This window comes from Henckelia pumila, chromosome 1, assembly GCF_033568475.1.
Source record: "Henckelia pumila isolate YLH828 chromosome 1, ASM3356847v2, whole genome shotgun sequence".
NCBI lineage: Eukaryota > Viridiplantae > Streptophyta > Magnoliopsida > Lamiales > Gesneriaceae > Henckelia > Henckelia pumila.
The window spans coordinates 85,025,398-85,051,546 of NC_133120.1; the positions used below are offsets into that span (position 1 = coordinate 85,025,398).

General features: G+C 35.0%; 2 protein-coding genes across 6 annotated transcripts; one reads left to right on the forward strand and one right to left on the reverse strand.

Annotated features, from left to right (window-relative positions):
• The first annotated feature begins 16,037 nt into the window (after positions 1-16,037).
• Positions 16,038-20,371, forward strand: LOC140878145 (uncharacterized). Of its 4 annotated transcripts, none has more exons than XM_073281765.1 (5): positions 16,038-16,137; positions 17,331-18,565; positions 18,803-19,014; positions 19,104-19,327; positions 19,578-20,371. In XM_073281765.1, exons 2-5 carry the CDS (start codon positions 17,461-17,463, stop codon positions 20,314-20,316), a joined length of 2,280 nt encoding a protein of 759 aa, XP_073137866.1. In that variant the 5' UTR covers positions 16,038-16,137; positions 17,331-17,460; the 3' UTR covers positions 20,317-20,371. The 4 variants fall into 4 exon arrangements, with proteins under 4 accessions (XP_073137866.1, XP_073137860.1, XP_073137870.1 ...); XM_073281759.1 differs by having other exon boundaries at positions 16,096-16,137; positions 17,310-18,565; XM_073281769.1 differs by lacking the exon at positions 16,038-16,137 and adding an exon at positions 16,149-16,279.
• Positions 19,797-23,677, reverse strand: LOC140878165 (mitochondrial outer membrane import complex protein METAXIN). Of its 2 annotated transcripts, XM_073281785.1 has the most exons (7): positions 23,398-23,677; positions 22,298-22,632; positions 22,109-22,185; positions 21,973-22,033; positions 21,637-21,793; positions 20,726-20,940; positions 19,797-19,928 (listed from the first exon to the last, which is right to left on the reverse strand). In XM_073281785.1, exons 1-6 carry the CDS (start codon positions 23,558-23,560, stop codon positions 20,756-20,758), a joined length of 978 nt encoding a protein of 325 aa, XP_073137886.1. In that variant the 5' UTR covers positions 23,561-23,677; the 3' UTR covers positions 19,797-19,928; positions 20,726-20,755. The 2 variants fall into 2 exon arrangements, with proteins under 2 accessions (XP_073137886.1, XP_073137881.1); XM_073281780.1 differs by lacking the exon at positions 19,797-19,928 and having other exon boundaries at positions 20,565-20,940; positions 23,398-23,676.
• Between the last annotated feature and the right edge of the window lie 2,472 nt (positions 23,678-26,149).

Here is a 26,149-nt window from a genome sequence, read left to right on the forward strand (position 1 = left end):
GCGACTCAAGGCATCAGCAGTGAGATTGGCAGCTTCCGGATGGTACTTAATCTCGCAATCGTAATCCTTAAGCAAGTACATCCAACGTCTCTGCCTCATGTTCAACTCTGCCTGAGTGAACAAATACTTGAGACTCTTGTGGTAGGTGAAGATCTCAAATTTCTCGCCATACAGATAATGACGCCAGATCTTCAAAGAGAATACAATGGCTGCCAACTCCAAATCATGGACTGGATAATTGTCCTCATGCAACTTCAACTGTCTAGAAGCATATGCAATCACATGCACATTTTGAGTCAGGACACAACCTAACCCCTGATGAGAAGCATCCGTGTAAACCACATATCCTCCAGATCCTGACGGTAATGCCAATACCGGCACAGAATTCAACCGTCGTCGAAGTTCACAAAAATTCTTCTCAAACTTGGAGGACCACTCGAAATCCACACTCTTGCGGGTAAGCTGCATCAAAGGTCGAGCTAGCTGAGAGAAGTTCAGAATGAAACGACGATAATATCCTGCTAGTCCCAGAAAACTACGGATCTCAGCAACTGTCGTCGGACGCGACCAATTAAGCACAGCTTCAATCTTTCTCGGATCAACAGAAATCCCCTCCCTGGATATGATATGGCCAAGAAAGACCACTCGATCCATCCAGAACTCACACTTACTCAGTTTGGCGTACAACTGCTCATTCCGAAGAGTCTGCAGTACCAACCGCAAGTGAGAAACATGCTCGTCCGCATTACGCGAATACACCAGAATGTCGTCAATGAAGACCACGACAAACTTATCCAAAAATTCCCTGAAGACACGGTTCATCATATCCATAAATATAGCCGGTGCATTAGTCAAACCAAATGGCATCACTAGAAACTCGTAATGCCCATAGCGAATACGGAATGTTGTCTTGGCTATGTCCTGATCTCGAACCCTCATCTGATGATACCCAAATCTCAGATCAATCTTGGAGTAGACTGAAGTATCCTGCAACTGATCAAACAAGTCATCGATACGAGGCAAAGGATACTTGTTCTTCACAGTAACTCGGTTCAACTGATGGTAGTCAATGCAAAGCCGCATAGACTCATCCTTCTTCACGAAAAGAACAGGAGCTCCCCAAGGAGATACACTAGGACGAATGTACCCCTTGTCCAAAAGATCATGTAGCTGATTCTTCAACTCTCGCATCTTTGACAGAGCCAGACGATACGGTGCTCGAGAAATAGGCAAAGTACCCGGCATCAACTCTATGCCAAACTCGACTTCTCTAGCAGGAGGAAAACCCAGAATCTCATCTGGAAAAACATCTGGGAATTCATCAACCACCGGAATACTCTCTAACCCAATGCTCTCAGCGGACAAATCAACTGCATAGATGAGGTAACCTTCCCCGCCAGACTTCAGAGCTCGACAGGCTCTCAAAGCGGATACCAAAGGCATCGAGGGTCGCGCTCCCTCACCATAGAAAAACCAGCTATCACTCCCCTCCGGATGAAAGCGTACTAATCTCTTATAGCAGTCCACTGAAGCTCGATAGGTAGTCAACATATCTATCCCCAGAATGCAATCGAAGTCGTCCATCGCAAGGACCATGAGATTCGCTAACATAATGTTACCCTCAAACTCTAAAGGGCAACCCATCACTAGACGCTTAGCCAAAGCAGACTGACCCGTCGGAGTAGAAATAGATACTACTACATCTAGTGCAATGCATGGTAACTTATGTCTCTTAACAAAACGTGCAGAAATGAAGGAATGAGATGCACCAGTATCAATGAGTACAAGAGCAGGTAAACCATATAACAAAAATGTACCTGCGATAACCTTCTCATTCTCTTCCACTGCCTGGTCGTGCCTCAAGGCAAACACCTGGCCAGAAGCCCGCGGCCTCAAGTGAGAACTCCTAGCAGGCTGTCCCTGCGATCTCTACTGTACGGAGGCCTGAGAACCAGATCCTGAACCAGAGCCAGAACTGCCTCCCCCAGATAGTGGACAATATCTTCGGAGATGACCTACCTCTCCACAACGGAAACAAGCTCCAGAAGCTTTACGGAACTTGTCTGACGGATGGTTCTTCCCACAATGATCGCACTTCTCCTTCTTCCCAAAATGGACAATGCAAGCGGAACCAGAGGAAAAAGAAGTAGATCCAGACTTCTTGAAGGACTGAGCACGGGGACCCAAAGAACTCGCTGGCCTAGACTGAGAGAAAGACCGGTTACGCCAAATGCTATCCTCCGCCTGGTGACAACGGCTCACCAAACCCTCATAGGACATGTCATCACCAACCGCCAAAAGGTCATGAATCTCAGGTTTGAGACCCTGAAGGAACAGATTATACTTCATCTCTGAGCTGTCAGCAATCTCGGGGCAATAGGATAGCAGATCAAAGAACTTCTGCTGGTACTCATCAATAGACATGGCACCCTGTCGCAGACTCAGTAACTCACCTGCCTTCGCCTGACGGAGTGCAGGAGGAAAATACAGCTTCTGGAAAGCTATACGGAACTCGGCCCAAGTGGCAACCCCTCTCGCCGTGACGAACGGTGCAGAAGTAAACCTCCACCACTTACGGGCTCGCCCGTTTAGAAGATAACCAAGTGTCTCTATCTTCTGCTCCTCAGTGCAACGGAACGTCTGAAAAGTCGTCATGATTTCCATACGGTCTAACTAGTTCTCCGCATCCTTCGGAGACTCACCCCCAACCAAGGGCTTAGGACTCATCTGAAGAAATCGGCGCACGCTAAAACGCTGATCATCATGGCGACGATGATGGCGCTCTCGACGACGCTCTCGATCAGCATCGCCCCAACGGCCACCTACACTGCCATGGCTTCTCTGATCGTCACGATCTGCCATCTACAAAAATTACCTCACGGTTAACTTATGTAGAATCTAAATTCCCAAGAATACTATGCATGCTCTGATACCATAAATGTAGTGACTCTTACCTGGATCACCTACTAAACAGAACTTAGGCATGCAATTAACTTAATTAAACAGATAACAAGAATTAACTGTGGAAGCAAAACAATAATACAAATACTACAATCCAAGTCAAGGAATCTGTAAATATCCAATAAATATACAACTATATCAAAAACTGTATCAAGCCAATCACAAAAGAAATAACCTAGGCGAAGCTCCAGCTGACCAATCACTGCCTAGCCCCTCTTGGAACCACCCGCCTTGTCCAATCGCAAACCTGCCCCATGGAATAGGGTGTCCAGAAACACAGAGTACAAGACGTGAGCATAAAACATTCAGCACGAGAGTATGAGTATACATGCATGAAAAGTGAACTCCCGAATTAGATAACAGAGACAGACCGAGCCCTGGTATGTAGCACGCTGTGCCGTCGCTTCAGGATGTGGCTCCCATACCGAAATACCAGTGGATATACCGGACCCAAATAGATGGAAGTCCAACCACTAACAGGATCTGGTAAAACCCTACTAACAGACATCTCGAACGAGATAACTCAATATGCAAATGAATGCAGCATAAATCAATGACATATAAATCATGCAGTCACATAATACATGCATACTCAGTCAGGATATCTCAAACAATACTTTCGTACCTCAAATACTAGGCAAGCTCTAACCGGCACTAGTCCACGCCTACAGTCCGCACTATACTGCCAAATTATACTACTATCATTATAGTGCTCTAAAAGCCTTAACTAGGCTATTGCATACTCCTAAATATTTTTAGGAAGCAAAAGCTATACCTTCGTCCGTCGTTAGCCCTTTGCTGTCGATCGCCTCAAAACTAGACCACAACCCTGCTGCAACGCCTGGATCGCTACACCACTTCCGAATTCCCGATGGGACGCCTAGAATTCCTTAGATCTGAGCTAGAAGACTAAGGAATCGAGAGAGAAGATGTGAATGGTGTGCTTTGAAATGAATCTCGGCACCTCTATTTATAGACCACGAACGTTGCTTCCGATCGAGTTCATTGCATCCGTTCCTCCGACGAACATTGCTTCCGTTCCCGACCGTTGCTTTTGTTGGTACCAGTGTCCCATCAAGTGCGTAAGAAGTGACGCATTTCTGAAGGCACGAACGTTGCGTCCATTCCCCGGACGCTGCGTCCGTTCTGCCTGATCCTTCGGACCATTTCTGATCATTCTGGGTCTAATTCCGGACTCCGTTAATCCATTAGAAGTCCCCTTAATCAATAATAAGTGGATTAATTACCAGTTTTGGGTACGGGCTACTATAAATTTTCTTGAAAATCTCCAAGAACTTGGAAAACTGCTCATCCAACGCCTTCTTCTTGAACCTTTGTGGGTAGGGGAGTGGCGGCTTGTACATCGGTTTCGAGTCAGGTTCAAGATCCTTCTCTTTCTCCTCGAATTTTTCCTCAAATTTCTTCTCCGCAACAGTAGGGATTTGGACTCCAACTTCTTTACCACTCCTCAACTCGATGGCATTGCACTGCTCCTTGGGCTTTACCTCAGTGTTGCTCGGAAACTGGCCTATGTTATTATCCTTCAATGCGTTCGCCAACTGCCCTATGCTAGTTTCCATGGATTGCAATACTGCACCCATGTTGGTCATGTGCATCTCTAAGCTGTCAAGATGGAGTCTCAGTCCTCGCCATCCTCTTACCTGATTCCTGCACAAAAGTACTAACCACATATTTCAAAGAAGGCTTACCCTCATCCTTGTTTGTATTGAATCCCGGAGGATTCAACACATTTTTGTTGTTAGCATAAGAAAAATTTTCATGATTTCGCAAGCTAGGATGGTAAGTATTAGAGACAGGATTACCTTTGTAAGCTACATAACCTCGGTAGCCATTAGGATTGATATAATTAACTTCCTCTGGGGCATGTGATCCTTCAAATCCAGTTGAATCTGCAACATGAATCTTATTCAAAGAAGCTACATGTATAGTCAGTGCAGATAATTGAGCAGTGATGGATGTGAGAGGATCCACTGCATATACTCCAGCTGGCTTCTTGACTCTCATACGCTCAGATGGCCATTGAAAGCTATTGACCGTCATCTGCTCCAACATATCATAAGCCTGAACATGGTCCTTTGCAAAAATAGTACCTCCAGCCGCAGAATCCACATTCATTCTCGTAGGCGCATTCAGTCCGTTGTAAAACCACTCGATCTGTTCCCAATCTGCAAAATTGTGGTTAGGACAACGTCTTAATAATTCTTTATATATTTCCCACGCCTCGTAGAGCTGTTCAGAATCCATCTGCCTGAATGTGCTGATCTCTATCTTCAGTTGGGTGGTTTTGGCAGGTGGAAAATATTTCGCAAAAAATTTTTCTGTCATCCCCTCCCAAATAGTGATGTTTCCAAGCGGCAGTGATTGCAACCAACTTCTGGCTTGATCCCTGAGAGAAAACGGAAACAAGCGTAAGAGAATAATATCCTCAGACACACCATTAATTTTTACCGTATCGGTTATCTCCAGAAAAGTGCGTAGGTGTAGGTGAGGATCAGCAGTGGCGCTCTCATTAAATTGGTTCTGTTTAACCATTTTGATCAAGGCCGGCTTTAGCTCAAAATTGTTTGCATTGATAGTTCCACGAGCTATTCCAGAATAGTGAGCCTGGATCGTCGGTCTGAAGTGGTCTCTAATTGGCACCAAGGGAGCTTGTTGTGCTGCTTCTTCAGCCATGTTCCTTAATTCTTCTCTTCTCGTTCTTCTCAAAGCACGTGCAGTTCGTTCGATCTCCGGATCAAAAAGTAACGAATTCGCACTTTGAGATCGTCGCATAAACTGCAATTAAAAATAATAAAAAAATTAATTAGTAACTTAAAATAAAAATAAAAAAACTCTAAATTAAAATCTAGACTAATTGGTAACAAGACTAAACAAAATCAAAATTTAATCCCCGAAAACGGCGCCAAAAACTTGTTGTGAAAATTGCTTGCAAGCGTACGAGTGTCAAGTTTTAATATAGTGATAAAATCAGATATCGATCCCACAGAGAGTAAAATGAAAATATTCAGTACTTGTAATTAAAATAGTCTAAACTTTATCTAGAAAATCAATAACTCAGAATTTTGCAGAAAAATAAATAATCAGATGATTTAAAATCACGCACACAACTTTCAGAAATAATCAATCAGATAAAAATGGTCTAGAGGTTTAGATTTCAATTGGTTTCAACAACAATCAATCCTAATTAATTTAGTTTCATGAATTTCAGTCAATTAATAGCCAAGAACACTTAAGTTTATTATTTCCCTCTCCCGAGTAACAAATAATTTTTATCAACTACAATTCAATTCCAATATCCCTATTAAATATCTACTTGCAGTGATCTATCACAAAACAATGTTCTTCCTAAAGCTCCGTTAACGTTATACACTATCCCGAGCTATATAAACAATTAACAGTGTATTTTCTATTGGTCCTATTCAAAATCTCCTCTCCCGAGTGCCAGATTTTAAATAAATATAACAAATAAATTATTTATCAGATAATTGAAAAGACAATCAATTCTAGAAAAAACAATTAATCAAGAAGAAACTCAATTCAATAAAATCAAAAATTCATGAAAGCGTCTACACCAGGTTCCATCCGACCTCTAGACTATAAAAATTTAGTTCATAATTAAATTCTGAATAAAAAAAATCATGTTCAAAAATCCAAACATGAATTCAGAATTAAATAAATAAAAATTAATAATCAAATCCGTCGTCGACGCCGTGTTCGATCTATCGATCTCCGTCTTCGTTCTTCAATTAAGCTCCAGAATTCTTCCCAAAAGTTCACGATCAAACTCTGATATATGCTATTGTGTATTGTGGCGGCTCCCCTTAATTGCACGATCAAAACCCCTTTTATATGTAGAATAAAAGCCCAAGAAAAAGCCCATAAAAATCCAAAAGTTTCCTTGTATAATCAGACTCCCGAATTTCAAAAATAGTGCGGCGCTGGCGCGCCTCAATCTCGCTTTCTCAATCTTCAAAGCTGCGCGTTTGCTCTCTTTCTTCTCTTCTTTAGTGCTAACTTTAAGCGCTACTCTTAGGCCCATTAACAAAAGCCCAACACTCTTTCCTTCTCGTTTCTTGTCTGTTCTTTTCTTTTCTTCTTTTTATTTTCTTTTAATTCATTTCTCTATTTTATCTCCTTAAATCTCATATTCTTCTTCTTTTCCATAAAATCTCCATAATCTCCTACAACCACAAAAACAATAAAACTCCGCATAAATCTGCTCGAAACAAACAATTAATAATTAAAATCATATATAAATTAAGTGTATAAAATACACTTAACACAGTACTTTAGTATTTCATCGATAAAATAAATCTACAGTTTATCCAAAAAAAAACTACCTGAATATTTTATTCATTATTTTGTACACATAGTTGGTGTATTAGTCTTATCGGTTGACATTCACAAAATCTTGGAATGCATATGTAACGTACCCAAAAGTCTCTAGGGACAACTTTATTTCCTATCTCGCGACTATTCACCCAAATTATCGTTTCTAAGCGGGAAGTATTCACTCCCAAATATGCTCCAAATCATAAACAAATTAATAACATACTCATTCAACTAATTCACTAACTAGCAGTCTTCTCGCTAGAACTAAGTATAATTAATAGTCGTCATTTCTCATAACACAACGATAACTTAGAGTTTTATCTAGTACTATTACTAAATTCCAACAGTCTAAACACTTACTAAGCAGTTACGAGCCAAATCGAAATGACAGTTGAAACCATAATTCACCCGAGTCTACATCATGGAGGATCATTTAAAGAAGCAAACATACAAGTAATGCTGCTCAATATGAAATAAAATAGTGCAAGCATTACAGACAAACGAGCTGAAAATAAAATCCAGATAAGTGAAAAAACTCACTCATAATTCAAATTATAGAGGTGAATGAATAATAATGGAGGCTCCATGAATAATGAATATAAGCCAACAAGATACAAGTCTCGTGATCATTCATCCATGAGTAATGAAATCATGTTCAAACAATCAAAGCATAATTAAGAGCAATCGGTGCGACTTCAGTCGAGAGAAGTCCACCCAAGTCAATAATCAGGGGAAAAAATGGTCTCAAGGTAAAATCAGATGTCAACCACACAACATAAGTAGATTACCAAAAGAAAGAAAAAGAGAATCTTACTCACATCAACATGTGGCTCTAGAACTAAAAAAAAATTTCAAAAAATTATTATTGATTGTCAAATAAAATTCATATTAATTTAAAAATTATAAGAAAAAATTATCTTAATATTTTTATAATATATTTATATTTTACTCATTAATAAATTATTTATATTTTTAAAATATAAATAATATATCATAAAATGGTATTTTTTTCCATCAATGTAAATAATTATACATTTAAAAATTTATATAAATTATATACTAATATAACCACAAACTCAATAAATAAATCATATGCATATAGGACTAAAATATATTTAATAATGATAAAATATAATTAAATAAATATTTATTTATTAATATTTAATTCAAGTGCGAGTAAAATTATAAACTTATAAATTATTAAATCAAGTGGAAAAATTTTGGGTTATTAGAACTACGTAAATTGAGACAATGAGTGAAATATTTTCTATGAGATTTGTTTTTTCATGATCTAATCTTTAATGTTGAAAATTTTTGTACCAAATATTGAAAAACTAAAATGGTGATTATGTTTGTTTCAATCATTTAAACACAAGATCAACATATTCCGCTGATATATATTTTTATCATAACAATATATTACAATATTTGTTGTATAATTTGACTTGAAAATTGTTTATCATTATATATTTGGCATGGTGGTGGGCATAATAGGTGGACACTTGAAAAAAACTATATATATATATATATATATATTAATTTTTAATAAATATGATATTTTAAAATTAATCAATATAATATTAATTCATATTAAGGGTAAAATTGACCTTTTATTTGGATCATGTACCAATTAAGTCATTTTCAATAGTTCGTGTACCAATATAACATTTTACCAATAGTTCGTGTACCAAAATACATTTTACTCGATAAAAAATATTGACGGTTATTTGACAAGAACCACCATTTGAAAGATGTCATATTTAACTTTTTTTTTTTTTTAGTAATGTAATGTATTGTACGCTACCAACCTACCACCCCAAAATTCATATTTTGAGATATTTTCTTTTCCACTCGTTTTATTTTTAATAAAATCAAAAATAAATTATGATTCTTCCCTTTTTTTTTTTAAAGAAAGGCTAGCAAATTAATTAGTTGAAAGCCACATAACTGCACAATATTAAAATGGAAAGCTTAAGAAATTCCCCAGCGTTGCGGGTTTGATCCTCGTGTAGAGCATATTCCTCATTGAAATATTTGGGGGTATGCTCTGGGTGTTGACCATGTTGTTCTCTCTCTCAGGTCTCTGTCTACTCGTGCACATCCCTCGATTTAACCCCGCATGAGCCAATGTGCCTCTGACTCATGTGGGATGGGGTCCCTTTCGGGGTCAACCCTTTTTTGATTAAAATGGAAAGCTTAAATTTGTCCAACCTCCATCAAATTTACTTACAATTAAATGCATGTGGATAATTTTTCATAAATAAAAACAAAAATAATAATTCATTCAATTTTGGATAAGTCCCTAAGTATAACCCCAACAGCTTCTTCGTGACCTTCATTTTGTTTTCAATTTATTTTGCTTCATTTATACCTGTAAATAAATTGATGGAATATATTTACGGCAAATTTTCATACAATTTAATTATTAATTAAATAAATATTGCATTTAATTCTTGAGTGGGTGAATTTTTCCTTTTTCTCCACCTTAATTAGAGCTAGACCGAGACTATTATGAAAACTTACAAAACCCACCCACATGCATGCATTCTGAAAAAGCAACTACCAATTAATAAATTTGTTGTTTTGCTTGGACCACAATAATTTTTTTTAAATATATTTATATAGAATATATGTTATTGGTTTTTGAATCTGACTCAATTTAATGGCCTTTGTTTTGATATTTTCTTAACGAAAGATGGTATAAAATTATTTAAAAAACATAAGATAAATTATATAAGATTTATAAAATTTAAAAAATCCTAACATAGTTAATTTCGTGATATAGATATGAGAGGGTAGTGGAGAAGAAGACCGAGATTTGTCTTCTTTTTAAAAAAAAAAAATTGTTACAAGTTTGAAATTGTTGTATTTGGTCTTTTATCTATTTAAGTCCATTGGACTCAATTCAACGCTGTTTGTAATAAATTTGTTGTTTTGTTTGAATCTAATATACACAGTCATTTTTGTTTTGTTTTATATATTTATATAGGAGTTATTTGCACCAACCACCCCTGTGAAATATTGAAAATGCACACTTCTTCCCTGTGAAATTTTAATAGGCATTTTCAACCTTAACCTTTTAATAAATCAGCACACTCGCCCCTTCACATGAGTGTTTGTTGCGCACGCGCCCCTCATGCGATTGGACAAATATTTTGATATTTTTTTTGCACCAAATATCCCTGTAAAATATTAAAAATGCATATTTAACCCCTTTAAAAATAATTTTTAAATCTATTCAACCCATAATACACAATTTTTAATAAAATACAATTATAAATATTTAGAAAACATTTTTTGTTTTATTATTTATTATTTATTATTTTAAATGTATTATCATTAATTAATTATTTTCTAAAAATATTATTAATTTATCTTGTTATCATTATTTTATTAAATTCACTTCGTATTTCTAATTTTTCCATTAAACATGCATTCATAAACAAATATTTAAATAATTTCAAGTACCAAAATATTGAACTAAACTGATAAGTTCAAACATATTGTTTTTTTTTATTTAGAACTATATATTATTGAACCAAAATTTAAATTTTTCGAGAATATGCATTGCACAATTTGTAATAAATAATAAAAAAATAACATGCTAATATAATTCTACATCAAAAAAGTAACATTCATGAACTTATCATTTGATTCAATATTTTGATATTTTTATATATTTAAATATTTATTTATAAATCATATTTAATGAAGAAGTTGAAAAAACGTAGTGATTTGATAAAATAATGATAACGAGATAAAGTAATAATTTTATTTAAAAATAAATTAATTTAAAATTAAAAATTAAAAATTAAAATAAATAAAATTAAAAATGTTTGGTACTTATCATTCACTTATCATTTTGATTTAATATTTTGGTACTTTTAGGTATTTAAATCTCGTTTATGAATGCATTTTTAATGGAAAAGTTGGAAACAAAAAGAAAGTTTAATAAAATAATGATAACAAGATAAAAAAATAATATTTTTTAAAAAACATTATATAATCATAATAAATTTAAATTAAAAATAAATTAATAAAACGAAAAATGTTTGCTAAATATTTTATAATTAGATTTTAATAAAAATTATGTATTATGGGTTGAATAGATTTAAAAATTATTTTCACAGGGGTCAAATATGTATTTTTAATATTTCACAGGGGTATTTGGTGCAAAAAAAATATCAAAATCTTTGCCCAGTCGCATGAGGGGCGCGTGCGCAACAAGCACTCATCTGAAGGGGCGAGTGTGCTAATTTTTTAAAAGGTTAGGGTTGAAGATGCCTATTAAAATTTCACAGGGGAGAAGTGTGCATTTTCAATATTTCACAGGGGTGGTTGATGCAAATAACTCATTTATATAGTATTGGTTCTTGAATTTGACCCGATTTAATGACCTTTGTTTTGATATTCTCTCAATGAAAGATGATATAAAATTATTTAAAAAAACATAAGATAAATTATATAGGATTTATAAAATTTAAAAACTCCTATAAAATTGTAACATATTTCGTGATATAGATATTCAACTTGATCAATGATAAAAAAAAAAAAAAAAAATTAGTAGTCTTTTGTAAGAGTAAGACTTTCTCACATATTTATATACATGAGGACGGTCAACTGAGTTCGTATAGTGTGAAAGTCATAACTTTTATATATTAAGTAATATTTTTTTTAATTATAAAATATTTTATTTAAAAATATAATATAACAATATAATGTAGGTCATTTGATCAAAATTTAACCTAAACACCCTATTTCACTCTTTTTTTTTCCTTTTATTATCGTTAAAAATCTATAGCTTTATATATAGGTTAACTTTTTTAAATAAAAATGCAATCAGATAAAAAAATTAAAGAATTAGTATTTTTTTTCTTTCCACTTTTGAAAAAAGCATATTTTTTATTCTATGTTGTGCATTATAAATATTTTCAGAGTAACATTTGTTTTATTTTATTTAAATTAAATTAATTATATATGATTAAAAAATAAAAAAAATAATTTAATGTATTTCATGTATTTAACTCTTCTCTTTCCCTTTGTTTCTTCTACTTTTAGTGGGCGTTTTTTTTTGGGGGGGCAACATTGGAGGGTGAGGAAACGGTGGCCCATATAATTTCATGTATTTAATTTCTACTTTTAGTGGGCGTTTTTTTTTTGGGAGGGCAACATTGGAGGGTGAGGAAACGGTGGCCCATATAATTTCATGTATTTAATTTTATCTTAATAGCCAAATAATAATATAATATTAGTTAGATTAAAAAGGATTGCAAACCTTCAGAGGCGCTACTCATTTCTAGGGGTGGAACCGTAAACCCCTTATCCGATTTACGTTCCGATAGGAATTGAGATATTTTTTTTCTTCCGATCTCGCACCCGAGAAGTGTCGGGATCCGAATATTCGGGATCTCGAACATTCGGGATCCCGTCGGATCGGAAAAGGGTAATCCCAAATAATATTTTTTTAAAAAAAAATTATCTGAAAATATTTTTTTGAAATAAATTTATGAAAAAAATCAAACAATTTTTTAATACATTACAAATAAATTAAAATTTCTTTATATATAACCATTAAAAAACTAAATTTTTTTTAGTACATTACAAATAAATTAAACACAACTACTTGATTAATAAAAAAACATATAATTATTCATAATAATAAAAAAAACAAAATAAAAATTTATAACTCAATGTTAATATTAAAAAAGATAAATATAAAAAAATTATATGGTATATAATTATAAAATATTAATATTAAAACATAAAATTTAAAAAAATATTTTTTTAATTAAAAATATTATTTTTATATTCGGGTCAGGTCGAGAATCCCGTCGGAAAGGGTTGCCTATCCCGATCTCGATCCCGAAATTGATCGGGTCGGGAAAAATTCGGGACGAAAAAAATTCGGATCTGGAACAGGTTGGAAATCGGGACGGATCGGGATTTATGTAAAATTTGTCACCCCTACTCATTTCCGAAATGGCGGCCCATTTATTTCATGTATTTAATTGTCTTAATAGCCAACAAAAATAATAATAATATATTATTATTATATTAATTAATTAAATGACTAACATATAATCCCTCCGTCCCATATATATTGTCTTTTTTGGATTTCACAAAGATTAAAAAAAATGTATTAAGAAAATAAATTTTATATAAACTTCCTATTTTATCCCTATTCAATGTATTAAAAAATGAATGCACAATTTTCAAGGTGTAGTTAATAGCGTATATTAATAAAAAAGTGTAAAAAAAATATTACTATATATAATAAATGAATATATATTTGGGTAAATAAAAAAAAACATGGACAATATAATTGGACGAAGAGAGTATTTACTTTTATATCCTTTTATTATAGATGAAGTGTGTATACATATTTACTTTTATATTCTTGTACATATGTTGTTGGAGTACTAAGAAGAGCGAATAAAAGAGCAAAGTTGTAAATTTACAATCGTAAAACTTTGCGTTTTTATTCACTTTTTTATATAGATAATATAATAATAATAATATAATATAATATAATACAATATAATATATAATATAATAGATAGATAATAGATAATAGATTATCTCTGTTAATTTTTTTGTAATTTTTACGTTGCTCCACAAATTTTCATAACTACCATTTTACCCTTTCCAAATTTTATTTCATAATAGTATGCCAATTTTTATGTAATGTAAAATTTGAATAAATCCAAAGTAAAAAATTCTCATGTGAATCCTGACATGCCAATTTTGACAAATGCCATCGGCACCGCATTCGTGTCGATGGCAATGTCGATAGATGACCACTAAGCGAGGGGTAATTTCGTCAAGATATTTTTTCAATGGGCCCCTCAATGGGTCCATATTATCTTTTGCTTCTTTATGGATACTTTTATTTTTCAGCTAGTACAATCCTTATTAATTTTCAATTGTTCCATCTAATTTCCAGTATTTAAACAAATTAACGACCCCTAATGGTGGTTCAACAATATTAGAAGTCAGATGCATCCATAAAGATTTCCTTGATTCATTTGATGGATCCATATATTTAAAATAATTATAGAATGTTTTGCCATAATTTTGAAATTTGGAAGGAAACTCAATAATTTGACTATTGTTTATGTTTATCACAAACTATTACGTTAATCCAAAAATTTATTTAAAATTATCGAAAAATAACGATGACATGTTTCATCGTCATTAAAAGAAATTATTCGACATGAAAGTGATTCGGCCGCCCTCATATAGTACCACATATATTTATATTTTATTTTATTTATTATTATATAAAAATATACTTTGCCCATAAAAAGTTATAGTTTTATATATATGATATCTAATTATCTATGAAGCATAGTTAGACTAAACATTTTGATTTATTAAATATGCATTGTTATTATTATTTTTCAATTATAGATCGTAACTTGCAACAAGTTTTATATCGTTAAAATTTATTTTTTTAATTACAAACTGTACCTTACAACAAACTTCAAGAACCACTTAAACCAGAAAACTCACACCACAATTCGTACTCTCGTAACTATTACCAAACCATCAAAATAAAATATTATATGCATTTTTTTCATGATTGTCACATTAATAATTAGGCCAATTACATGTTGCAAAATAGCTTTTGGTCATATACCAACATGGTCACACATTTAAGATGAGATGATTCAATTGCAACAAAGTGGTCACGTGACTCAAAAAAATTGTATGACATGAAATATGAACATTTTTTAAAAAAAGAAATATTATTCCCTCTCACACCACATATACATTATATTATATTATAAAGCTTGAAGACCTTAAACTAACTAAATTTTGTCAAAAAAACACTTATAAGATCGTCTCATTGATCCATTTATGAGATGAATCCAATCAAAAGCATCAATTCATGGGTTTTGTTCATGTCATCCGCATGGTAGTACCCTGCGGGTGACGTGTAACTCTATGATTGGTCAAAATCAGTGGGTTCCATGTGGAGCCCACTAATTTTGATCAATCATGATCCACCACGCTACCCCCAGGACACTACCCTGGGGGTAGCATCGAACTAACCCAATTGGTTTTGTTCATGCCACCCGCAGGGTAGTACCCTGCAGGTGACGTGTAACTCTATGATTGATCAAAATCAGTGGGGCCCACTAATTTTGACCATCCGTCACGCTACCCCCAGGACACTACCCTGGGGGTAGCTTCGAACTAACCCAATTGGTTTTGTTCATGCCACCCGCAGGGTAGTACCCTGCGGGTGACGTATAACTCTATGATTGGTCAAAATCAGTGGGTTTCATGTGGGGACCACTAATTTTGACCAATCATGATCCGCCACGCTACCCCAAGACACTATCCTGGGGGTAGCATCGAACTAACCCAATTGGTTTTGTTCATGCCACCAGCAGGGTAGTACCCTGCAGGTGACGTGTAACTCTATGATTGATCAAAATTAGTGAGCCCCATTAGTGGATCCCATGTGGGGTCCATTAATTTTAACCAATCATGATCCGCCACGCTATCCCAAGACACTAACCTGGGGTAGCATCGAACTATCATCAACGGGTCATCTCCATCCATGGACCCGAAACGGGTGGCATTTTCGTAGTTTCTTTGCAGCAGCAAGGGCAATAAAGCAATGGTAAGATTATGCTTCCCTTTATTATCTTTGATATCCAACATGAAACCTTTATTTTGCTTTATTTACCTCTCTTTTTTATTTCACTTTAAAACAAAAATATTGTTTTTTTGACCGTTGCTTTTTCCCCACAACGTATCTCTCTCTCACAAGACAACTGTGATCAAGCAGCAACCAACAATCTTTGCATTCAGGTACGAATCAACTTTCATTCCATTCACATTTTCAAAGAAACCCTGTTTTTTTTTTTTTGCCAATTTGTTTTAGTTATTACAAGTGGTTAATCTGTCAGAATAAACGGGGAAGTCATGAAATCTGGTTTCGTGGATGGAAGAGGTTCTGTTTTTGTTTTTGTTTTTGTTTTTTTGCCTGGTTATAAATTTTTTTATGCTGCGAATTCTGTTCGTTTTGCCTTTTCTGGGCTGTTTACATGAGCTGAGTGGTGAAAATTTAATGGGTTTTTGCTATTTCAGGGAAAGCTGGTGTGTAGTTTAACTATTTACGGAATTCTGCATACATGTTGAATTGAGTGGAGCCCTTTATTCTTCAAGAAGATTTTTTTTAAAAAAATAAAAATTTTGCTTTGTTTCTGGATTTTTTGAGTATATGATTCATGATTGTTTTGTTTATAATTCGTTCTTCTCTCAATATCTGTTTTCAAGAATCAACACGAGCATTTGTTTCTTAAAATTTACCTTTTTTTTAATGTTTGATACTGCTACTAGTTTTCCGGTGTGCTTCCCATTTTGGGCCAAATTAAAGTTTAGTCTCAAAAAATTTGGAAAGCCAAATCATGTTTTGTTAATAAATTAATAAACAACATAAAAATATACGAGTATAACTTCATTGGTGATTTTTTTTTTTTTTTTGAGGTGCTTCATTGGTGCTTTAACATGCTTTAGAGACAATTCTATTTTTTGTTGTGTTGCCATCCAGCTTTTCTGATAAAGATTTCACCTGGGAATTTATAATTAAATGCTGTTTTTTCATTTATTTATTTTTGTTAAATTCTACTTGCACTCTTATGGCCTAACAGTTGCCTTTTTTACTTTCTTCTTTCCATCTATCAACGTAGCTAAATACAAATTGAAGTTTCCATTTTTATATTACTCTATAGTTCCTAGCTTCTTGCTAGGGACACTGCCGAAAATTTTGAATATCTGGGGATTTTTAGTTTTTACTAATCTGAGCACAAGAATTTTTATTTGTATTCAAAAGCTGATGTTTCTTTTTATTGTTAGCAAGTTAAAGATGAAGATGAATGCTGTGTGTTTATTATGTCACTTTTGAGTCTTTCTCTTGACTTGAGATCAAATTAAGGAATTTTCTTGTTCTAATGTTTGTTGCTTTATGTGCTAATGAACAGCAATATTTTTCTCTTTCATAGACACAAGACTTCTTTATGAATCTAGTGGGGACAACAAGCAACCTCCTTGGATGTCATTTCCATTTTGATTCATGCCTGAAAAATTCATAGAAGCCATACGCCGAATCGAGAGCGAAAAATTTGAAGAACCATGGGATGTTCTATATCGAAGTTGGATGATGAAGAGGCTGTCAAGCTCTGTAAAGATCGGAAGAAGTTCATCAAACAAGCAGTTGAGCAAAGATTGAAATTTGCTTTGGGACACATTGCGTATATACAGTCCATGAAAAGAGTTTCTGTCGCGCTTCGCGAATACATCGAGGTAGACGAGCCTCGTGAGTTTCTGCTAGACTCGTTCAAAACACCACCTTGTAGCACTCCTGTAAAGAATAAGAGCCCTGGTTTCATCTCGATAGCGCCCTTCAAACCTGAATCGAACACGGCTTACAGAATCAACTATTATCGGCCTAGTGGAAATCCTTCCATTTCTGTTGAGGAGAGGCTGCCTCAGAATTCAGAAACTTTCAGAGTTGAAGCTTACTCCCCTGTTCATAGGTACGGGATGGACAGCATTTTCCAGATGCAATCTTCTCCCATGAATTCTTCATTCTTCCATTACTCTCCTAACAATCGGCCTACCTATCCTCCATCGCCTCAAACGCCCCAATGGGATTTCTTCTGGAACCCCTTTTCTTCGTTAGACTACTACGGCTATCCCTCGAGAAGTAGCCTGGATCGGACGTTTCTTGATGATGAACATGATGGGCTGCGGCAAGTTAGGGAAGAGGAAGGTATACCTGAGTTAGAAGAGGAAACCGAACAAGAGGAGATCGATGATAGAGTTGATACGAAACAAGAGCAGCGGGGTAAGGTTGGTGTGGGGTTTGATAGAGAGGAAGTGGTTGTCGAAGATGCTGACAGTAGCGAGGATACAGATGATAATAGTGAAGCAGATGAACCGGAAGTAAAGAAGAACATTCGACGACCGCAGTGCCCAAAACATCAAAGTCTGGAAGTAGAAAATACTCAAAATGTTGACCGTGTTAGTAGCCAAGAAACCACTGTTGTTGGTGGTGGATCAAAACCAGAAATGCCTGGATTTACTGTTTATGTTAACAAAAGACCAACAAGTATGGCAGAAGTTATCAAGGATCTTGAAGATCAGTTCACAGCTGCTTGTAATGCAGCTAAGGAGGTGTCTTCCATTTTGGAGGCCAGCCAGGCTCCATACTCGTCATCAACAAATGATCTCACAGGTCTAGTCTGTCTGAATTCTCAAAAATTGCTAGTGTTGGCCACCCCACCCCCCCCCCCCCCCCCCCCCCCCCTTTCAGCTTTCGAAATTCCCTAAGGTTAAAATGTGAATTCGGTAATGGATATCGAAGCCCTTTTAGTTTTCTTGCTTGAATGCTCTTCAATCAGTAACGCCAAGCTTATATGATTCAATGATCATCGAACATGTTATTTATATGATCCTCTCACTTGTTTTGCAGCATTGAAGATGTTGAATCCGGTAGTTTTATTTAGGTCAGCTTCATCTCGTTCATCATCATCGAGAAGATTTTTAGCGACTGTTTCAAGTAACAATGAAACCTCTGAAAGTAGCAGCAGCTATTCTGAGGAATCTTGCATGTTGTACGGGAGTCACCAATCCACCCTCGATAGATTATATGCTTGGGAAAAGAAACTTTACCAAGAAGTTAGAGTATGTTCCCGAATCTGGTGATCAACAATTCACTAACTATTGAATCCTTGATATCAAGTCATTTAGCTGTTCTGTTTGGATCCAAACAGGCTGGTGAACGCGTTCGAATAGCATATGAAAAGAAGTGTGCACAGCTCAGGAATCAAGATGTGAAGGGAGAAGACCCTTCTTTTGTAGATAAAACACGAGCTGGCATCAGAGATTTGCACACTCAGATAAAAGTTTCAATACACTCAGTTGAAGCTATCTCAAAGAGGATTGAAACATTAAGGGATGAAGAACTGGAGCCTCAGATATTAGAATTAGTGCAAGGGTGAGTTTGATAAAGAAAAATATATCCTTTTTCTTGTATCCCATAAACATTCAACGTCTAAAGTTTCTATTTAGTGGTCGTTCAGTATAGTTTCACCAGCACGTCGGGATGATATACCGTAAAAATTAAAGGTTTCTGTCCTTATAATTGTTTAAAATTTTTACTTTCATCGAAAATTTTACAGCCCCCTTCTTTTGATGAAGTCATTAGTATTTGATTTGACTGCTTATATACAGACTAATTCTTACAGGTTAGCAAGGATGTGGGAGATGATGGCAGAATGCCACCAGCTGCAGAAACGTACACTAGATGAAGCCAAGATTTTACTAGCTGGAACGCCGTCAAAGCTTTCGAGAACAAAAAAATATACAATAATGTCACCCTCAGAACCACACAAGCTAGCCTGTTCAGCAGCTAACCTCGAAACTGAGCTCAGAAACTGGCGATCCTGCTTCGACTCATGGATTGTTTCTCAACGATCATATGTTCATGCACTCACATCCTGGCTCCTACGTTGCACTCGAGCAGATCCTGACTCATCAAAACCACCATTTTCCCCTCAAGAATCCTTACCATCATCTGCCCCACCAATATTCAGAACCTGCATCCAATGGTCGAAATTATTAGATGCGGTCCATGAAGTACCCGTGCTCGACGGACTCGACTTTTTTGCAGCAGGGGTTGGCTCGTTATATGCACAACAGATGAAGGAAAATTCGGGTCGAAACTCAGGTGGATCGAGAAGGTTTCGAGGGGAGTTTGTGGGGAACAAAATGGAGATGGTGGAGGCAGATCATTTTGAAGATGAAGTTATGACAGCAGAAAAAATGGCTGAGGTTGCCATAAGGGTGGTGTGTGCTGGAATGTCAGTTTCTGTGAGTTCTTTAACTGAGTTTGCTGTTAGTTCTGCCGAGGGATATGCAGATTTGGTGAAGAAATGGGAAGACCCTACGCAGATCATGAAGGGTTCAGGAGGGATTTCAAAGTAGTTGGTTTTTGGTAGGTAGTTTAGTTAGAAACCTATGTAAATTATAAATTTTCTTTTGTAGAAGTGGAGAAGTAGATGACAATGTATCTTACACTTTACTCTGGTTTCTTAAGAGGAAAATGTGAATTTTTTGTTGCATATCAGTCACATACTCTATTTCAGTTAATTTATTATCTAATCGCTGATAAGCAAAACTGCAGTAATCCAAAACGGCAAATCCAATTCTTGATCCAGTGACCAGCGCAGGCAGAAGAAAAAATCCAGTTGCTAAAATTTAAAAAGCTACCATAGGTGGTCGAAGAACATAACAAATCCTTCAACCAAATCTAAATCTCTTTATTGTGTGAATGCAGATTTCAAAAAACCGCATGCAATGAAAACAGGTACAAGATGAAAAGGACTCGGTAAACCTCGCAAAATTGTAAACGGTGAGGATATTTTTAATCAGAGTGCAACCCATCATTGTCGCCTTCAAGTTCTATTTCAGAATCATCATGTCCTCCAAAGATGGACAGGAAAACTAAAACCGCAACGAGTTGAGTAACCAGAAAATATTTAGCCCTTCTCCTGAACTTCTTCTCTTCCTCCGTCTTTTCCTTCTTAGGTTTGGTCCTTGGTTTTGAACCTAAAGTCATTGCAAAGAATAATAATTTAACCTTAAGGCACAGCCAAATGCAGAAATTAAATAGCATTGGCAGCCAAAGTAGAGAAAGTTTATTAAAAGAAATGCAATTCAAATTACTACTTTGATACACTTTTTGGTGTCACAGCACTACTGATTATTTACATGATCCTTATTCGATGTCTTCCTCTGAACCATCAATGATATAGCAATTGGCGTGTACAAAAAATTGGACATATGAATTCCAAATATTTTTTAAGAAATGATCTCTAACCGTCGAAGGCTCAGGAGCCCATGAAGCATCTTAGAGCAGTGTAGTCACGCAAAACAAGCAAGAGCTAAATGCCAATAGTGCACTTTTTATGTACAAATTTACATTACATCAGGGGCGTGGAACAGATTAATCATCAAAGACTCTTTATCCACAATTATCATGATTGGGAGCAATTCCTCAAAAACTTGTTAATACGGTTGCTTTAGTAATTTTTCAATTAATTGTTTACGCAATAGCATATGATGTGATTCAAATCCAAAACCTAGGTCTTAAATCAAGTGTTCAACTCTTGAAAACATTCTGCGGACAATGTTTTAGTATAATTTCGAATGGGATAATACGTATGATGCCGTAACATGTTTTTAAAATCCGACAGATAATACTTAATTGCATGACCACTAGCAACATAGGTGATAATATCTCACTCCAATATGAAGGCTTTTGCCTAGAAGAAGAAGAGGGATCTCCCTGGGGAGTGGATGAAGAAGTTGGACAGCCATCTAGATACTGCATCCTAAGATTCTCAGCATAGGTTACGAGATTAGTGTGATCCAAGAGCTTGCTTCTCAGAACCGATGATTCCTACAGGAAGAGAACGATAAGATAAAGGATATTCTCTTTGAACACTTCAATACTTCATTGTGCATAAAATATTGAAGTCTGTTTCGATATCAAAAGCAAAAGCATAAAATGCATTAACAAGACAAAAACAGAGAATATCAAAAAAGTAAAATGCATAAACTAAAGTTACTAGTACTCACAGGCAATACACGAACCGTAAAAAGAACATGCCCAAGGACTAATGCATCCAAACTTGTTGGCCTGATAAAAAATAATGCTTTAGGCAGCATTCATTAACACAACAAAAAATTCTGGTAACATCGATTCGTGAGTGACCTGTTTTCAAAGAAAAGGGACTGTTCCCCCAACCTATTCGATAAAGCACCATAAGCCAGGGTTGCTCTACTGTAGATCTGCCAGGAAAATAGCATGAACATGATAAACTAGTAATCAGAATCAAGCAGACAGATTAAGGTGTGTAAACTTGTGACCAGACAATAAAAGGATTAACACCATATAAAATACCTCTTCTTCTCTTCTTTCAGCATTATTGGATGTTATCCCGAGTAGTTGTTTGACAATGCGAACTTGCTTATAATACAAAACTTTTCCTATTGGCCATGGGAGAAAAGAGCAATATATCGTGTTTGCTGCTTTACCATCAGATCCCACCCAGAGCTCATACATGACTGCATCGGCAAGCCATGACTCAACCATTGCCCTCATTGACACCCATTCAGGTATTCCACGAACCTCAGAGTCCAAATCAGTGATGCCATCTTCCTTTAAATTTTGGATTACTCCACCCTTCTCATTATTGTAAGCGACATAATAGCCAGATTCGATGAAAGGTATTTGATCTGGTAGAAACACAATGATTGGCCACCTAGTGAAATTCCAGAACAATTGAAAAATACTTGCTCTGGTATCAGCAATATGAGTTACGAAAAACCATCATTTTTAGTGCAATGCGATAAAGAAAACAATGGTACATTACATGTGATGCCACATATAGAAGATATTTGAAACAGTCCTGCAGCAGGCTAGTTAATGAGGCACAATTTAAACAGGTCTACAGATTGGAGGATGGTGCTTTTGGCCAATTTGTGACGAGTTGGCAAAGTTGCCAGTTTTTTATGGTCAGTAGTTGCAAAATAAAATGCATATGACTGTAGAGTTGGTTAAATGCAACATTCAGTCATTTCTTCCATGATCTAATTCCACGCCCTTATTCAGTCCTTTGGATATGATATTCTCCCTCCATTTCTTCATCTTTCTTTCCTTGCTCAATTCTTAGGAGCAACAAAGAAAACAACAGCTTATAGCTCGAATAGTGCCTCCAATTTCAATTTCAAGAATTTGGGGATAGTGAAGGATGACCGTATCAATCATACAGTATTAATAAAATCTTTATCCTAATTACAACACCTACCGACGAATTAGCTAACAACCACCCAGAAAACTTTCAGGTTTAATTAATCTGTGCCTCGTTGACGAGCCAGCGGCAAGACTCTCTCGAAGAGCAATAGATGATAAACTAGTTCTTGATGATAATTTCAAGCTTATAAATAAAATGAGCAGACAGATTTAAGGCACAAACTTTGCAAACATGAGAAACTAGTTACCAGAATCAGGGTAAACGAGATTGGATTCCAAATTAAAGGGAATCTGTGCAAATCTAAGATAAATGTAAACGGGCAGACATATCGGGCAAGCGGTGGGCAACCCGAAACCAGGCGTCCTCGCCACCAGCGTCAGCTTCTCACCGTCTCCTCTGTCATCCGCCATTGAATTCAAATAATGTGTATATGGAGACAATTTCTAAGTCCGTTGGATTTATACAGCATTGGATTGTGGCAGAAGAAACTGATTTGAATTAGATGGTGGGTTTAAAGTTTAAACCCTAGCGATGTTTTGACCAATAATAACTAAACAAATTTTCCCAACCAAAAAAAAAAAGGAAATGTTAATTTGTCTCGTTTTGCATTTTGGTTCATTGAGTGGCAGAAATTTGGTTATTGGTTCATTAATTTTTAATTTTTGTTTATTTTTATCTAAATAATGATTTTACATCTAATAATAAATCAGTAATTTTTTACTTCCTCTAGTCATATTTTAATGTCATGTCGAGTTTTTTTCGATGTTTTATCAGTATTTTTGAATGTTACATCAGTAATTTTATTGAAATAATTTAAAATAAAACGATGTGTAGTAAAATCAAATTTTGAAAACTTTACGAATCAAAATCCAAAATTAAAGGACTGAAAAAAAAACATTTTTATGTGTATAAAAAAACTAAACAAAACAAACTAAATTGTCTAGATTTTGTTATTTCGACAGTAAACTTACGAAAAATTTATTTATTCTTTCATGCAAAACAAAAACAAAAGTTATTTACTCTCAAATATATGTATTTATAATAATCATTACCAAATATTTTTTAATAGGAACTTTGTATCAAATGGATGTGAAAAGTGCAAATCTGTTTTGGTAGAACTTTGGCAATAGGAACATCTTGAGGGGATGAGTGACTCTCACACTCTTTTACAAACACAGTAGGCTTAGGTGCAATGTTTGGTGATTCACTTACTTCAAAAGCAATGTTCTTGTATCTCAAACAAGTTTTATGATTTTATCATCCTTGACAGGATTGTTAACGGTTTGGTTAATCGTTCGAATCGAGCCGAAACCGAAAATTCGATTATCGGTTCGATTTTCGATTTTTGGTTTTTCGAATTTTCGATTCGGTTTTTTAGCTCGGTTCACCAAACCAAACCGAATCGAAAACCGATTTTTTTAGTTATTTTTAATTGTTTTTAATAATTTAATTCATTTTTGTTGGTTTATTTGTTTTTATTATTATTAAATAAATAAAATAAATAGAAATTCGATTAAACCGAAAACCGAAAATATTTCGTTTTTTAACCGAACCTAACCTTGAAATTCGGTTCGGTTTTCGGTTCGGATTTTCGGTGAATTTGATTCTGTTATGTCTGAATGAACACCCCTAATCCTGGCCAACAGTCAGTGAATCATTGAGCTTGCTTGCACTCGAGTTGTACTTTGCCAAAGTTTGATTTACTCGAGCCAATTCATCTTTCATATTCTGCAAAACTCAATGTCTCTCTTGGTCATGATGGTTTCAAGTTTGGCCTTCATTCTACAAAACTCAATGCCTCTCTTAGTTATGATGGTTTCAAGTTTGGCCACAGAGTTCTTCAACTTAGTGTTCTCCTTTGTAAATGCAAGATTCACTTTGTTTCTTGTTAACCAATCAACATAAAGTTCTTCGCACATGTTTTGAACATTTTCCAGTGTCAGCTCTTCTTCATTCTGATCATCATATTCACTGGAATTTTCAACAACATTTAAACATAAAAAACTTAGATATGCACGTGGCCACACGATGTGACGATAATGAACATATATGGGAGTTAGATCGTGCTTCAACCTAATCTAACCCCAAAGCTCGTTGTAAACACTAACCATAGCTCATATATAATATGAAACAATATTGTATTCAAACTTATTTGGCAAAAAACATTATTTATTTAAACTTATCATTTTTTGTGTTTAAATTTTTACTTATTCTCACTTTCTAATTATGTGTATTGAGCTTCATTTGTATATATTCGAGTTTTCTAATTTTTAACACACTTACAAAAAAATCTAAATCATATTTAGAATATCTAATTGATGGGTAAAAATTAATATTATAAATTTGATATACAATTTTCAATTTTATTATGAAAAACAGAGCTATTTGATTTTTTAATAACGAATTCATATTATCAAAAAAATTAATTAGTTTATTATGATATGAACTAAGCAATATTTAAATTGATCAAATGGACAAATATGGAATATTTATGTAAATGATATTCTAAGTAATTTTTTTCCGCGCATTGATCTTCATTATTTAAGTAATAGATAGATACATAATATAGTTATAAATGAATATGTTAGAACCTAATGGGGGGGATTTAGGTTCTATTGGCAACTTTAGCAATTTAAAGTGATTATGCAAGTACGCAAGCGGAAGACTTAAGCAATCAAATAATAAGTGCGATAAATAAATGCGTAATGTAAATAAAGCAGTAAAAGGGATAAGAGATGTTTATGGAAGTTCGACGATAAATTGTCTACGTCTCCCCTTCTTGGTTAAGTCGATTAACCAAGGATCCACTAGCACTTCGAACGTCTTGGCCTTGATGGCTCCAAGGATAGCCTTACAACTTGACACGATCACCGCGCCGATACAACTCAACACTCTTGGCCTTAAGGGCTCCAAGGATAGCCTCAACACTCGTAAAATACACTTGGCTTCACACACAAGTGTTTATAAAACCGAGCAACCAACTCACAAACTAACAACCC